Below are 14,748 nucleotides of genomic sequence, written 5' to 3' on the forward strand. Positions count from 1 at the left end.
GCACGGGCTTCCGGGGCCCGATGGCCAGCCGAGCGGCCTGCTCAAGACTGAGCGCCTAGAGGAGTTCCCGGACAGCGCTCTGGACCTGGCCTCCGCGCCCCCTCTTCCTCCTCTGCCACAGCCCCAAGGCCCCCCACCCCCCTACCACGCCCACCCACGCCTTCATCACCCAGAGCTCGTGGCCCATGCCCAGCCCCTGGCCCTGTCTCAGGCCACCATGGATGAAGACGGGGAGATGGACGACGGGGGAAAGCACTGCTGTCGTTGGATAGACTGCAGCGCCTTGTATGACCAGCAGGAGGAGCTTGTGCGGCACATCGAGAAGGTGCACATAGACCAGCGTAAAGGGGAAGACTTCACGTGCTTCTGGGCTGGCTGTCCTCGAAGGTACAAACCCTTCAACGCCCGCTATAAACTGCTGATCCACATGAGAGTCCACTCCGGGGAGAAGCCCAACAAGTGTACGGTGAGTTTCTGAAACCATTGGCCACCTTTGTTGAAGGCCCGGCCCGCTTGCCTTTTTCATGCATCTATTTTTCAAACTTGGCACACAGGTCGGGACGGGTTCTTTGTGGAGTTTTCATGTTAAGGCGTCCCTGAGATTGGACATGTCTGCGGTTTGAGGAAGGAGAAGGTTGCATTAGTGATTGTTAGTGGCTGGTTTCTCTGCATTTCTAGTTTCTCTTCTGCAAAGGCAGGAGATCCATCACAATAGGAGTAGCCAATCCGGTATGCACTTACACATGCGCACGAGCATGCATGTGCAGTGACAAATGCCTGCTGGGCACAAACTTGGAGTTGCCTTAATGTGCAGGATATGCAAGAACAGAGGGACACGCATTGCACCGCCACCATGCTTTAGCACTTTTCCAAAGCAAATACAGAGTCTTCTTTCCTTGAAATAACTGGGTAAGAACTGGGATTGGGTGAGGGGTGGTTTGGATATTTAGGAGAGGAACTCACCACTTAGCAACCTGACTAGTAAAAATGTTGCTGTGGGCACTGCTCGCCTGCACACCATACCTTCTCTGATTGGCGACTAGGTAATGATTTGTAGTCAGTGTGAAAACAGCAGAGACCAGCACAGGAGCAGAACCGCCCTGGCTCTCACCTCATTTTAAGGAGAGGGAATTTTATGGGAAGGTGTAAAGAGATAGAAGAGAATGTGTCTTTGGTCTCCAAAGGAGTGGGCCTGGTATCTCTATCTCCTTCTTTCTTTCTCAACATCAGTCCTGGAACACTATCTTTTTCTTGGAAAAATTCACTATTTTTGAATAATGTGATTCTTAAATGATTTCATAACAATTTCACACCTTACAGAAACTCCCAGTGTTTACAAGCAAGACATCACCTTTGGCATCATGGGGATGGCCTTGCTCCATCTCAGACAGCCTACTTAATGCTTGGGAAAAGAAGAACGTGTGTTTTATATTAGTGTAGATGGACGGGAATATTTATTTAGTGTTAAAATCTAAGAATTCTATATAGTCCCTAGATATTGAGAATGCTGGATCTTCTTAAATATGTGAAATATCTAAATCACTCCAAAAAGGAACTTATTTGGGCTATGAGCCCAAACTGGAGTCCCTTTTTTCTGTAGTATATCATATTCTGAAGAAGCTGGACCATGTTTATGTTTGATTGTAGATTGGCCAAGCTCTCTGGTTCATGTTAAAAAAAAAGCAAACCAAACAGCTGATATCTGTAATGCAATATTAGAAGCACTTTTTCACTGTCCAGTAGGCATTTTGTAAGGGAGTTTTAAGAATTTCTGGTGGAACAAAATTGCATTTTTTTTGGTAGTTACATTATGTTCTATATTGTGATGTTTTTCTTAAGGAAAACCTGAAACTAATACATTGTGAGAATGCCAGGTTCTATGAGTGAAAAGAATAATTACATTTCAGGAGGCAAAACCTTACTTGTCAGTGGAGTTCTTGCATTAAAAATGCCAGAAAGAGACAAGCAGTTGAAGGCAATTCCATTTACTCTCTTTGGAACACACCAGCCTATTGGAGGAAGAAAGATTCAGTCTCTGAAGGAAAACAGCCCAACCTTTCAGTTCTGACTAATCCTGGCTGAAAATAGTTTACTGGATTTGGTTTTATTGAAACAAACATAAAGGCTTGAATTACCAAAAAAATTATTTTTGGTTTGAAAAATTAATTTTTATGCAGTATGATTCCCCCATTTCCTCACTACTACCAGACTTTTCAAAGATACATAACTTCATAAAGTTGACTTTTGCAAAGGTACATAATGTGTATTAAAAATAGAGATGACTGAGTATAAGTTTGGGGTGAATGTTTGCAGACCTCTGCATAGATCTTCATTGTGTTGTTCAAGGTGGGTACAGAAAGTAATTTTTCTCTCCTAATCTGCCTACTCCCTACTTAAAGACGAAATGTTTTGCAAAAATTCAGATTGCTAATCTATAATAGCAAATCACATGTTATGGTGCAAATGTATTATTCAAAGCAGGGTTTCTTAGGAGCCAACTAATACTGTGACTCGTCTCAGGACTGTGTAATTTTAGCAGGAAGACATTCATTTTCATATAAACATTATTCTGGACCTCTGTCTTCTGAAGACCATTATATCGCTCATGTCATCTACTTGATTGGTAGGGTAATAGCCAACTGGCAGCAAATAATTGTTTTGTGAACGTTTCGTTGTTCTCTCAAGTTGTAGAGTATAGATAGAAGATGTGCTTAAAGTGGCTTCATACTTTAAAAAATGCATTTTTCTGCCTTTTGCAAAAATGAATCTTTATATTCTTGTAGTCCAGAAACAAAGAACTTTTACCACTGAAATGTTTAACTGTTTTAAAATCTGAAGGTAGCTGATTCAAAAGTAAAGTTCCCTGTGAAGTAAACTAGCCATATTCTCCTCTTAGACAAGTGATTTTTGGGGGTTTTTGTGACTGTGTTATATGCTGCAAAGAGTAGGAACAATTGACATATTAAGAACCATTTGCGTTTTATGTATATTCAACTGCTGTTAATTTCTGTGTGTGATAGGATTAGTCATCATTTCAGTCATTTGGCCTATTGATCCAAGAAAGGAACTATGACCCCTTTGTGTTTGGTACCATGACTACAAGTAGTACAAAGCACTTCTGGAAGTTACGGTAAGAGGAGGGTGTGAGCCAGGGCTATATAGCCTGCTCGCACTAAGAGGTTGTCACTGGTGTCTTTCCTTGGTGCTGAGTTTCTTTTTTGGCACGGGAGAATGCAATTTTGGAATCTCTGATCATGACTCCCCAGCCTTACCCCCAGAGTCCTGGGCTTCAGATTACTAAGGATTATAGGTGGCATAACCAGAGCTGAATTGTGTATTATTTGCTCCAGTTGCTGGAAGAAGAGGATGGATTCTTTTTCTTTTCTCTTCTTAGTGACCCTATCTTTCTGTAGGTCTCATTCATAATTCTTCTTCAGAAAGCCAAAGCAATCACTCTCTTTGTAGATGTGGCACTGTGGCCAAGGGATTCTGAGTCAGTGGCAAAAGCCTTGAGAAGTAAAGGCCTCATCAGACAGATAGGCAGGCTGGCTAAATCAGAAACCGGGATATGGCAATGTTACATTTTAAAAATACCTAGGTTTATTCATTGCAGTCTATTACCTGAAGCAATTCCTAGGTGCCAAATCATTCTATTTTAAACTTCCTGAGCTTAAACCATTCCTTAGCCTTGGTAAATCTTGAGCATTGCCAGGTATAACTATATGGAATTCTGCTTAAATTTTTCTGAGATGATAAGGTTCCAGATTCTCAAGTCAGAGCAAGTCATGAAGACTCAAAATCTGTCTTTTGCAAATCTCCATTTCATTTTCCAAAGAGGACAAAATAAAAGTGTAACCAAAAACTAGAAAAAAAAAACCACTAACCATCTCTAACAGTATCTTTAGTAATGGTTCCACAGAGTGTAAGCAAAGTGTTTGTACTGCATTTTTTTTTTTCAGCCATTAAATTGAGAGGTGTGCACTGCCTGGTAGTTTCCTATAAGGCCTGCTCTGAATGAGATCAGGTTCACTCTCAGTCCTGTGTGAAGGAAGCCTGTCTGATGAGGGCACACTGAGGATCAGAAATGATGTGGCGTCCCTTGGTGCTCAATCAAAAGTGGCTGTGCTGGGAGGTGAGGGAGTGCTAATAAGGGAATTAGGGAAATGTGGGTTGCCACTTAAATTTTGCTTGTTTTTCCTGGATGAATTTTATCCAATAGCAAAAAGAAAATTTTGAAAACTTCTACCCACCCACAGATTTTCATGAAAATGTTACCAACCAAAGACAGTTTTGAGTTTTGTATGACTTGACTCATTTCTCCACAGGCATGTTGTCTGGCAAAATCCAGAGTACTGTATTTTCCTTGGCTTCAGTGTGAGGCAGTTTGCTTTTTAAGTAACATTGAATTACAAACACAGGAAAATAAACTGAGAACTGGGGCTATGTCCCCTTTCTTCTTTTATGGCCTGATATATGGGTTCATGGGGCCAGCTTTAACCATGTAGATTTTTTAAAGGAAAACTAAACTCGTTGTAAATTGTGAAGGCTTTTTCCCCCCACTTCCTTTATTTTGTTATTTTGATAGGGCTTGGCATTGTTGTGATGGCTAGTTACATGACCAGAAGGGACCTTAGAAAAATATCATTTAACCACGATTGTTAGTTAACACTACACAGCCCTCATGTTGACAAAATGAGTAAAACCTCATAGTACCAAATATTGATAAGGGTATGGAGGAGAGGGACTATGTTTATATTGCTAGGGAGAGTGCATTGATATAAGCATTTTGGAGAAGAACTGGGGATACCTAGTTAGGCGAAAGATGAACATAACAATGAAGGTGTCTTTGCGGGAGACTGGCAATATGGTGGCAGGAATCTGAGGAAAGAGTTTGTGTTCTTTAAAAAGTATAAATTACTTACCTATTCACAAATAAGATAAATTAATAAACTTGGTTATTCTTATTGAAATAATAAAAAGGAAAGTAAAATTAATGAAATTCACAAATATATTAGCAGGGGTAAAAAGAAATATAGAAAGTATTGAATGAACACCTGATAAGTAAGAGGATTTATACATTTTAATATAACTTATATACACTTACACAGAAGTATTATATAAATGCTATAAGTAAATTGTTATGTGGTTAAAATATAAAACTGTGTGGTCAGGGTAACCAATAGCCGTAGGAGAGTAATATTTCTAGAGAGGAAAGGAAGAAGATGATGTGGGAATTTTATCTTCTTTCCAAGGAGAGAGAACAGAAAAAATATAGGAAATATTAGTTTCTTTGTAAATTGGTGATGATAATATAGATGGTTATATGTATGTGTTACAGTATTTTAGATACTTTGCTTTCTGTTTGAAATGTTTTATAACTCTGTTTTTACCTATAGAGTAAAAGAAAATCAATTAAAATAACATTACAACTCCATTTTGCACATACTGTTTCCAGATGAGAATAAAGCCTAGAGAAACTGATTTTTTCCAAGACTATGAAATTGTTCAGCTGTTCTCCACTTAAAATCTCTACGGCACTGATCTTAACTTGGCTGTGATTCTGCTTACCTGGAGAGTTTTGCAAAGTCCTATACTGGGATCTCCCCCATAGCTTGCAGTTACTGGGCTGGGTTACAGCTCCCCAGGGGATTCTAAGGGACCTGGCAAGGCTGAGAACCAGGACATACTTTACAAACTTCCAAGTTCTGACCTTGAGCTTTAGATAAAAGTCTACTTTGTCGTTTCATTTAAAGTATATAGAGGTTTAGTAGAAAGTACCTTTTCGTTATTATCAGTGCCCTGACAATGATTAGAGCAATTTAGTGTGCCCTTCGAATAAAATTCAGACCAGAGGTAAGAAAGTAGGTAAGAGAGGGACCTCAGTATTGGGAGGAAGTTTTCTAAAGTTTCAGTCTGCTATGCAGGGACCTCTTTCTCTGCAATTAGTAGGCTGTTGAAGGTTAGGATGAGATGAGCGCTGACCCATGTATGTATGGTGGGCACCTCTTTGTTGCCCTGATCTAAAAGTGGTGCTAACAAATCTGCATTTCTTTCCCATTTTTAAAGGTGAGAGCATGTTCTCCCTTCTAAACCCAGTGCAGCTTCTCTGCTTTTAGTATAAAATGATCTTCAACACAATTTTGTTAATATGCATGTTTCTGAAGAGTTGGTAAATTACCAAAATATTGAATTTTCTCTTTTATCAAATCTGCCTGATGTGATTGAATAAATAAAATTAACATTAATATCCTCTTTGTCTCTTGAGGCTGAAACACCACCAGTGAAACATCTGGTAAAGATCAGAGAGAGTGTAGCTTCCAAATTTTATCCCACAAGGCATCACTCTGTCAAATATTATATGCAAACTCAATGGTTTAAACAAGTAAAGCCAAATCTCAACATTTTTTTCCCAGTGATTTTTTTACGTAAGGAAAACATACAATCATATTTATGTATGTATATACATGTTCAGCATAATGTAGACATCTACACATCACTGCAGATTACAAATCCCTTAGTATAGGTAAAAACAAAACCACAGAAATTCTCATCAGATGGGGGATTGACCACAGTCTATAAGGCATCTGTCAAATTGGATTTCACATCCTGAAACACTGTTTAGAAACCTGCCATTTGGTAGTGGTTTAATTTGATTTCCCTTTAGAAGGCATTTAATCCAGTTTACCTGGGGAACTGATCTTTCATGAACTTTTTCTTGAAAATAAATTCTTAGCAGATTTGGGCAAACATTTTAAAGCAAATCGTGGTTTATGTTTCTTTCCCCTGTGATTCTAGGATTAATGAAAAATAATAGATAATGAGAGCAACCCTAAGAGGTTAAATATTTGAGGCTTTATCCTCATTAAACAAAATCATTAACTACGTGATGGTTAATGTTCCCTTTAGTTCATCTTTGTTTTGTGGATTTTCTCTAATTTTATGCCCTGAAATAACATTTTAAGAATTAGAAATAATTATGTAAGACTTTTCATAAATGATCAGATTAGGAGAGTATAGGTCACACCTTTGAGATTTGTTCAGATGTAGTTTAAAAATGTATTTTCTCTAGTTCTCTCAGATTGGACTAGTGTGGGAAATTACTTTGGCAGTTGATTAGAAATGTCTTTTGTGACCTTGGGAATATTTCTTAATTATCTCTTCTTTGAGTAGTTGTGTTGGCATCTTTTGAGTACAGGTAGAATTTGGTTGTGTGGATTGTCCAGACATAGTTGTATTTCCAGAAAAAGAAGTAGTCTCATTCTCTATGAAGTTTTAGAATTGTTTTAAGATCTGGGTAGAATGATTTGGAAAAGAGGTGTTTATTTTTTTTCCAGGCAGGTTTGTTAGTTTCTGCGGAAATTACTGAGTCAAGGCTTCTAGACTGTCCCTTACACAATAGATGCTGTAAAGCCGGCCAGTGGAAGTGTGGCTGGCAGTCCAGAGCCTGAGGAGGCCAGGCCTGACTTCACATCTGCTCCAACCCTGGGAAGTCACATGTCCAGACACTACTCATTCTAAGTAGGTGTCATTGCTCATATGGAATTTGACTAGAAGATGGAATGAAGCCTGTGTGTTCTTGCTTTGAAGCACAGTATTTTTAATTTCATAGGTGTGGACGTGAGTAGGGGGAATAGCTAATTCTTCAGGAGAATTTTAATCTGAAAAAAATGATTAATTTGAATAGTGAGGTTCTGGGCAGGCAAAAGCAATACATATAAGTAATTATTCCCAAATCTCCAAAACTTAGGGTGACTGTATAATTTATTATTTAAATCAAGACTTAATTTATTAATAGATTAACTTTTGGTACTGAAAATTGAACCCAAGGAATGCTGAGTTATATCAACAGCATCTCCTGCCTTTTTAAAAAGGTTTGAAGCAAGGTTTTCCTAAGTTGCCCAGGCTGGCCTCAAACTTGGGATCCTCCTGCCGCAGCCTCCTAAGTAGCCAAGATTACAGTTGTGCACCACTGTGCCTGGCAAATTGGGATGCTGTTGAGAGTGAAAAGGGTTCTGTTTCCCTGGAATTTCAGTCTAAACCAGGACTGGAAAAACCAAGGTACAGTACCTTGTTACCTTACACAGAGAGCATGGGTATTGGTGCGTCCATCCAGTGCATTTTCATTCATTCATTTGATCACTTGAGTGCAAACCATGTACCACCTGCTGTCCTGAAAGCCTGCGAGTACAGAAATAAATGGGGAACATTCCTGTGAGGAACTCACGGTCTCCTAGGAGCAGCAGAACTATAAAGAGTAAAGCAGTGGCTGTGATGTAAGTCTATGCAAATAGTTTTAATGGAAAAATGAGAAGAAAGTCCCAACTATGCGTGAGACATTGAGCAGGTTTCTCAGAGGAAGTGATGGCATTCTGAAAGAAGAGAGTAATTGATGGGTGCAGGGAAGGGAGGGAAGCCATTGGAGGTGAGGCACAGGGGTATGCAAATCCCGAGGGGGAAGCAATCTGCAAGAAGTTAGCTTGGCCATGGCTAGGTAGGAGTGGCCAGGCTGGAAGGATCCTGCTATCAAATGAAAGTATTCTGCTATCACATAGGGGTGATGTTACTAAAATTTGGAAGAATTACCAACGTAGTTAATAAGAAAATCTAGTTAATGAAAAAGTGAGGAGGTAGCAAGTACTGTGTATAGTGCATGTGAAATCAAACTTTGACTCCCTCAAAACAGCCCCTGTATCTCGTAAAGTTCACAGTTTAATTCTTTATTAAAATATGTCTGTTGGAAGCTATCCTGTAAAACACTAATTTTTCTTATGCCAGGGGATTAGCCGAAGGAACACACAAATGAAGACAGGCATAAAAGCATTTTCTGCTATGAACTTTAAAGTAAAAAACTTAAAAAAAAAATTAAAAAGAAAACAATGGAGACCAAAACTATTTGATCCATTATGTAGAATGATTAAGATGGCCAGAGGCCACATACATTATCCTGTGTATGAGTAGCTTTCCATTAGCTAAATATTTCCCTTTATAATCTGTAAAGAGACTGAAGTACTGTTAAACAGAGGTTTGGACTGGTGCTCTTCATGCTGAGCTTGTCAGTCCTCTCAAGCATTTTTTTCTCCACTGCTGAGATTTACTTCAGAATTTTTTTTCCTGCTCACTAATTAATAGTGAACAGAGCTAAATGTTTAAGATGTTTGAAAGAAAGAAAATGAACTAGATTCTCGTCAGACTGGTGGCTATTCCTAGAGATTGCATCCCATGCAGAGGGTCGCATGCCTGTCTGCACAGGGGAAGGCCAGGTGAGAGTAGATGTACCTTGTGCAACTTGATCACCCTGCTGTGATAATACTAACCTCATCAGAGTTTTTTCTCCCCGAGTTAGGTCATCTGCCTGTGTGACTGGACAGCCCAGCTTAGAGCCCCGTCCATATACAGGCATTCAGAGTATTCCCAGATCCTGCATCCTTAACTCTTAAAATTTATGAGGCAGAGTTTCAGGCTTGTCTCTTCAGAAAAGTTTCTTTTCTGTGCCTTACAATGTTGGGTTGACAGTGCTTTTGTATTCAAGCACTGAGTACTGGGCCTGTTGAGTATGTCCTTCAAGAGAAATATTGCCACTGACAAACTGTCTTTTGCCACCCTTTTCCCCCATTCCCAGTCACAATTTCTAGTGTGAAACTTGTGCAGAAAAGATCAGACAATGCTTTGTTAGCCCAGAGGATGGATTTGGGCTTTAACGAACAGTTGTAATTAAGGGAAAATGAAGGATTCACTCTTACAAAAATTCTGAAACAGGAATTTGTCTTCCAATCTCCCATTTCATTAGTTTTGACTTCTCTCAGTATCTCATGCTGCCTTTAGGACTTCTTGTCTGCTTTCTTAGTTTTCCTGTCTGCCTCTTTGAAGATTGTTTTTGAGAAATAACTTTGGGAAAGAGAAGTACACACACACACACACACACACACACACAAGGTGAATGGCTAAAAAAAGATCACAAGTGCTGGCCCCTCCGGGGGAGCTACATTTTGACTAGGAAAGTATTAAACTTCTCCTTTAGACCAAAAGAACTCTGCTCTTTCTGCTGCATACTCAAAGATCTTTTAATATTTGCATTTGAGACCTACCCATGGCACCTGGCTCAATGTTGAACATAGAGAGACCTCAAATATACATGTATGAGCACAAACATGCAGACATTCTTTCTTTGTCAATTAGGCATTGTTTAATTTCATTTATTTTTTATTAATACGCTTGTAGTACATAATGATCACATTCATTGTAGAGAGTTGGCACATACATATAACAAACACATCCTAACCCTTTTTATCTGCTTCCCTCCTTCCTCCCCCTCCTTCCGTCTCTTGGAGCTAGGTGGTAGATATTTGGAGGTTCATTATTCTATTTGTGTACATATTTGAAAGTTTTTATATTAAAAATAAAAATTTTAATTTATAGGAAAGAAGAGAACAGTTTCCCTCCGAAAATGATGCCCCCCCTTAGGTAACGTGTATTCTACTGACCTGAAGTAAATCGAGTTTTTCCGTTGCTCTTGAGGGTCTCTGAGATTACTCTGCTTAAGAATATAATATCATATGCAGTCATATGATATGTGAAGAGGCAAATACTGCGAGGAGAGCATTATCGGAATATATTAAGATAATCTAGCCTCTCTAAAGACAGCCTCATATCTCTGGTGTGGTATGACAAAGGTTTATTTCTTGTTCATGCTCTATTATGGCTGTTTGAATTCATATAGTAACGAGGGGTCCTTCAGTCAAATGGCTCAGCATTCTGACTCCAGGGTGAAAGAAGTGTTTTGAGAAGTTTTGAGGATCCAGCTCTAGAAGATAACACTTCACTGTTTCCCTGCATGCCATTGGGCAGAACCAAGTCACAGGACCCCAGTTGACCACAAAGGAGCCTGGGAAGTGTGGCCTCCTGAGTGCTTGGGAAGAAACTTAAACACTGAGTATTGATGAACAGAGTGTGATGTATTCCCAGGAAACTAGATGTGTCCCTTGTTTTACCTTTGATTTATCCAGATTTTTTAACGTCCTCTTGAAAGAAGAAACATTGCAGTCTTAGTCTTTGAACTTTTCATGATTATGACCCTGTCTTAGCAAATTGGTTTTGTTAAAGGCCATTTCTTTTTTTCTTATCAGTGTTTTGGCTCCCATAACTTGCTTTTCACCTTACTGAATCTTTCCGAGCCCAATCATTTTTCTTATTCACTCTCCAAGGATTCCATTGCCATACAGTCACCACTGCTAAAGAAACTCTCCTTATCTCAAGTGGATTACTCAGTTTTTCCCACCATGTCCAATTTATGGGTTCTTGGTACATAACTCCCCACTGCTCAGACATCTAAGTCAGTAGGGATGCACAGCGTCCTTATGTCCCACAGGCACTTACCCTTAAGGAAGGTCTTCTCATTATCAAGGGCTAGGTCATAAATGAATCACCAAAAGATCCACCATTGTGCACAGAAATTTGGTGTGAAAGGCTATTTTACTAATACCCTGAAACATAATATTCCCTGTCTGTTCATAAAGTAGTGTATTTGATACACGCAGTGTGGTTGTAAATGCTCTTCTATTCTCTGAATGCTTGCTTTTGGTCAGGAACTGGCACACACTCAAGGAAAAAATGACAATGTGCCTCTATGGACACTTTTGGTCCATTTCCATAAATATATTCAAACAAAATGAAATTGCCCTGCTCTTTATATTATGTCCTTTAGTGTGTTTAAGCTTTCAAAATTACCCCCAAGGATGACAAATTGTAAACACCATGCAATACCACAGCCCTAGTTCAAGGCCTATCTCAGTGTTCTGCCGACACTCACCCTTCCTAGAAACGTTTAAAGTGTTTTAGGAAAATGAAGCTAGGCAAACAAGCTTATCAGAAGCGACAATAAAAAAAATCATTGATTCTAATTAACAGGCATCACATATTCAGAAACAAAGCTGCTTTTGTGTAGTGGAAAGCCTACCTGCTCTCTGAAATGCATGGAGTGCTTTCCAGTGGCTTTAGATAATCACACTGACAAAGTTTCAGGGCCCTGACCTTTTGGCCCATCTCAAGTGATTCAGCTGCACTTGTCGAAACTTGTTGAAGGTGTTGGTGTGAGTTGTGCTGGGATACAAGTCGATGCAAAGATGTAACAATAGGACAGCACTGTTTGTTTGTGAACACTCCAGGCTGCATCATAAATTGAGGGAGAGAGTATTCGGGTCCTCGAGATAAGGACTGAATTGATTGTAATTGTCTCTAGTTGTCCCTCCTTGTATCAAGTATTTCCTTCAACATCAAAGTGCATTGACCACTGCTGGTGAGGACTCCAGCTTCGCTGGCTGTCTGGGTCACACTGATCCTGTTCCATTGTGTGTGTCTGGAAGGCCAGATTTAGACAGTGACCCTGATTTTGTGTTGTGCCAGTAGAATGAGCCTTTATGATGGAACCAGTCAAGGAAGGAGCTGTATAATCTGAGCAAATAATGGAGAAATCACTCTAATTGCTTACTCTATTGAGGTAGTAAATCAAAATCAACAAATGTATCACTGTCACTCTTCTTGAATAGAGAACTACAGAAAAAATGAATTTCGCCAGACAGCAGGGTCAGGAAAATAGATCTTGGTGAATCAATGGGCAATTTAGTTCAAAATTAAGAGTACATATCGACCATTTCTAGTGTCAACGATTTATTTTCAAGGAGGAGTTCCATAAAAGGCATTTTTAGTTGCCTGATTGTACATTTCCTCCAAAGATTGGCTTGCTAATTACCATCAGTGAGTAATAGGGGTTGCCAAAAAAAAAATCCATTGTGTTCCAAAGGAATGATGCTGCCAAGTGTCTTGACAGGCTCCTGCTGCACTTGTCAAACAGCTGTGCCTGGGAGTGAAATTTTGAAGTTGGATTCTCACTTAGCTGAGATTAGAATAGACTTAATTGAAGGTGTCTGCAACAGGGGACAATTTCAAACTCTTAAATACAGAATTCATTCATTTCTGAAAAAAAATTTACTGACCATCTCAAACTCATCTTGCTCTGTATCTTCCTTCATTTTCACTAAGATAGGTGTTATATAAAATTCAAAAGAGAAATGGAGATAAAAGAAAACTGATAAAATGTAGAAGCAACTGTAAGCTTATTTGTGTAATTGCTTCACTTTAAAATATTCTAGCTTAGCCAGGATTAAGCTCAGTGGTTCAGTCCCCTGCTTTGCACGTGCAAGGTCCCAAGTTCAATCACCAGTACCAACAAAAAATTTTTTTTTTAGATGTTTAAACATTTAGTTCACGTTTACATCTCAGTGCAGGGTTGCTCACCTAATTGTAGACATACATGCTATCTGTAGTCTCTAAAAGTGGCCTTCAGGTGCCAAATGGAAAGCAATGTCTGTGATGATTTTCTCTGTTTCACTCTTTCATCTATTCATTGAGCAACTGTCTCATGCTTGTCACTTTTCTAGGCTCTGGAGATACAGCAGTGGACAGCACAGATTCTATTGAAAGCTGATAATGTAGCTATGTGAGGGAAGAAAGTTCCAGACAGAGAGAATAGCAGGTGCAGTGGCCTTGAGGAGAGGTCAACACCCTTGGTGTGTTTTAGCAGTATCTAGGAATCTGGAGTGGCTGGAGTGGAGTAAACAAAAATGAGAAAGACGAAGTGAAGGGAAAAAGTGGGGGCTGAATGACTTAGGGCCCTGTAGGTCACTGAAAGGATGATCTTGAGGGGAAAAATGATAGACTCTAACTTACGTTTTAATAGAGTCTCTTAAGTGCCGTGTGGAGAGTAGTTTGAGAGAAAAAAGAAAGTAGAAGTAGGCAGACCAAATTTTTAGGACTGAGATCATTGGCGTAGGTTTCTATCTGGTCTTCCTACTTGTGTCCTGCAGTAGAAATTGGGATTAAACAGTTGTATTCTGGCCATGTAAACGTATGGTTATAGGGAGTGGGAGACTCTAAGGAATGTCTTATGAAATGTGTCAGGGTGACTCCAAGGTTGGCCTGTGTATCTAGAAGGATGGGAGTTACGTGTAACAACTGAGGTAGAGGCAGCTGTGGGAGCTTTGCGAACAAAGCTGAGTTTGGTTTTGGATGAGTAAAGTTTGAGGAGTCAGGTATACGTTCAGTTTAACTGGTGGGTCTAGAAATAGGGGGAGCAGTGGAAGCCACTAGGATTTGAGGAATCACTGTTGTTTCGGTAGTACTTAAAGCTGTGAGACTGGCTGCTGACCTACTTTGAAGGAAGTGAAAGGAGAGTGACGACAGACGTGTGCTCTGGATTCCATTGCATGTGGATGAAAAGAGCGATGAATAGTAGTAGGAGTGAATTACCCTTTAGCAAATGTGATGCATCTCATTTGTGCTGTTTTATTTTGTTGCCATGACCCCCACCTCTAAAATATCTAAGAGAGTTTCCAGGGGCTATTGTGAGGAAGAATATAGTGTTGAAGGGGTTGTTTCAGGTTAGCCTTTCATGGAGATGTTTGGGTTTATGCTTTCATACCAGAAGATAGGTGGAAAGAAAACAAGGGGGACGTGGAAACTGATTGCTACCGTCATGGTGTGAGATCTTAAAACTGGAGACTATTGATGCCAGGATATATATTTATTAATTCCTACAGAATGTAACTGTGTAAGCAGACACTTTGAGAAACAGTATGGAGTTGTCCTGTTATAAGGGTGGCAAGGAACCGACCGGATAACTTCAAGGTCATTATGCTGAGAGGATTCCAACAACAATGCGTAGTTTTGTCTGCCTTTTTTTTTTTTTTTTTTATT

At 39.6% G+C, this 14,748-nt stretch overlaps 1 protein-coding gene across 1 annotated transcript in view; it reads left to right on the plus strand.

Moving 5' to 3' along the window:
- Positions 1–14,748, plus strand: part of Glis3 (GLIS family zinc finger 3) — a 603,766-nt gene that overhangs the window by 318,922 nt on the left and 270,096 nt on the right. The window contains exon 9 of the mRNA XM_033757696.1: positions 1–466. Coding sequence (XP_033613587.1) covers positions 1–466 — 466 coding nt within the window. The remainder of the gene's footprint in view (positions 467–14,748) is intronic.

Source organism: Fukomys damarensis, unplaced genomic scaffold (genome assembly GCF_012274545.1).
Source record: "Fukomys damarensis isolate Sample0158 unplaced genomic scaffold, DMR_v1.0_HiC HiC_scaffold_31, whole genome shotgun sequence".
In the NCBI taxonomy this organism is placed as follows: domain Eukaryota; kingdom Metazoa; phylum Chordata; class Mammalia; order Rodentia; family Bathyergidae; genus Fukomys; species Fukomys damarensis.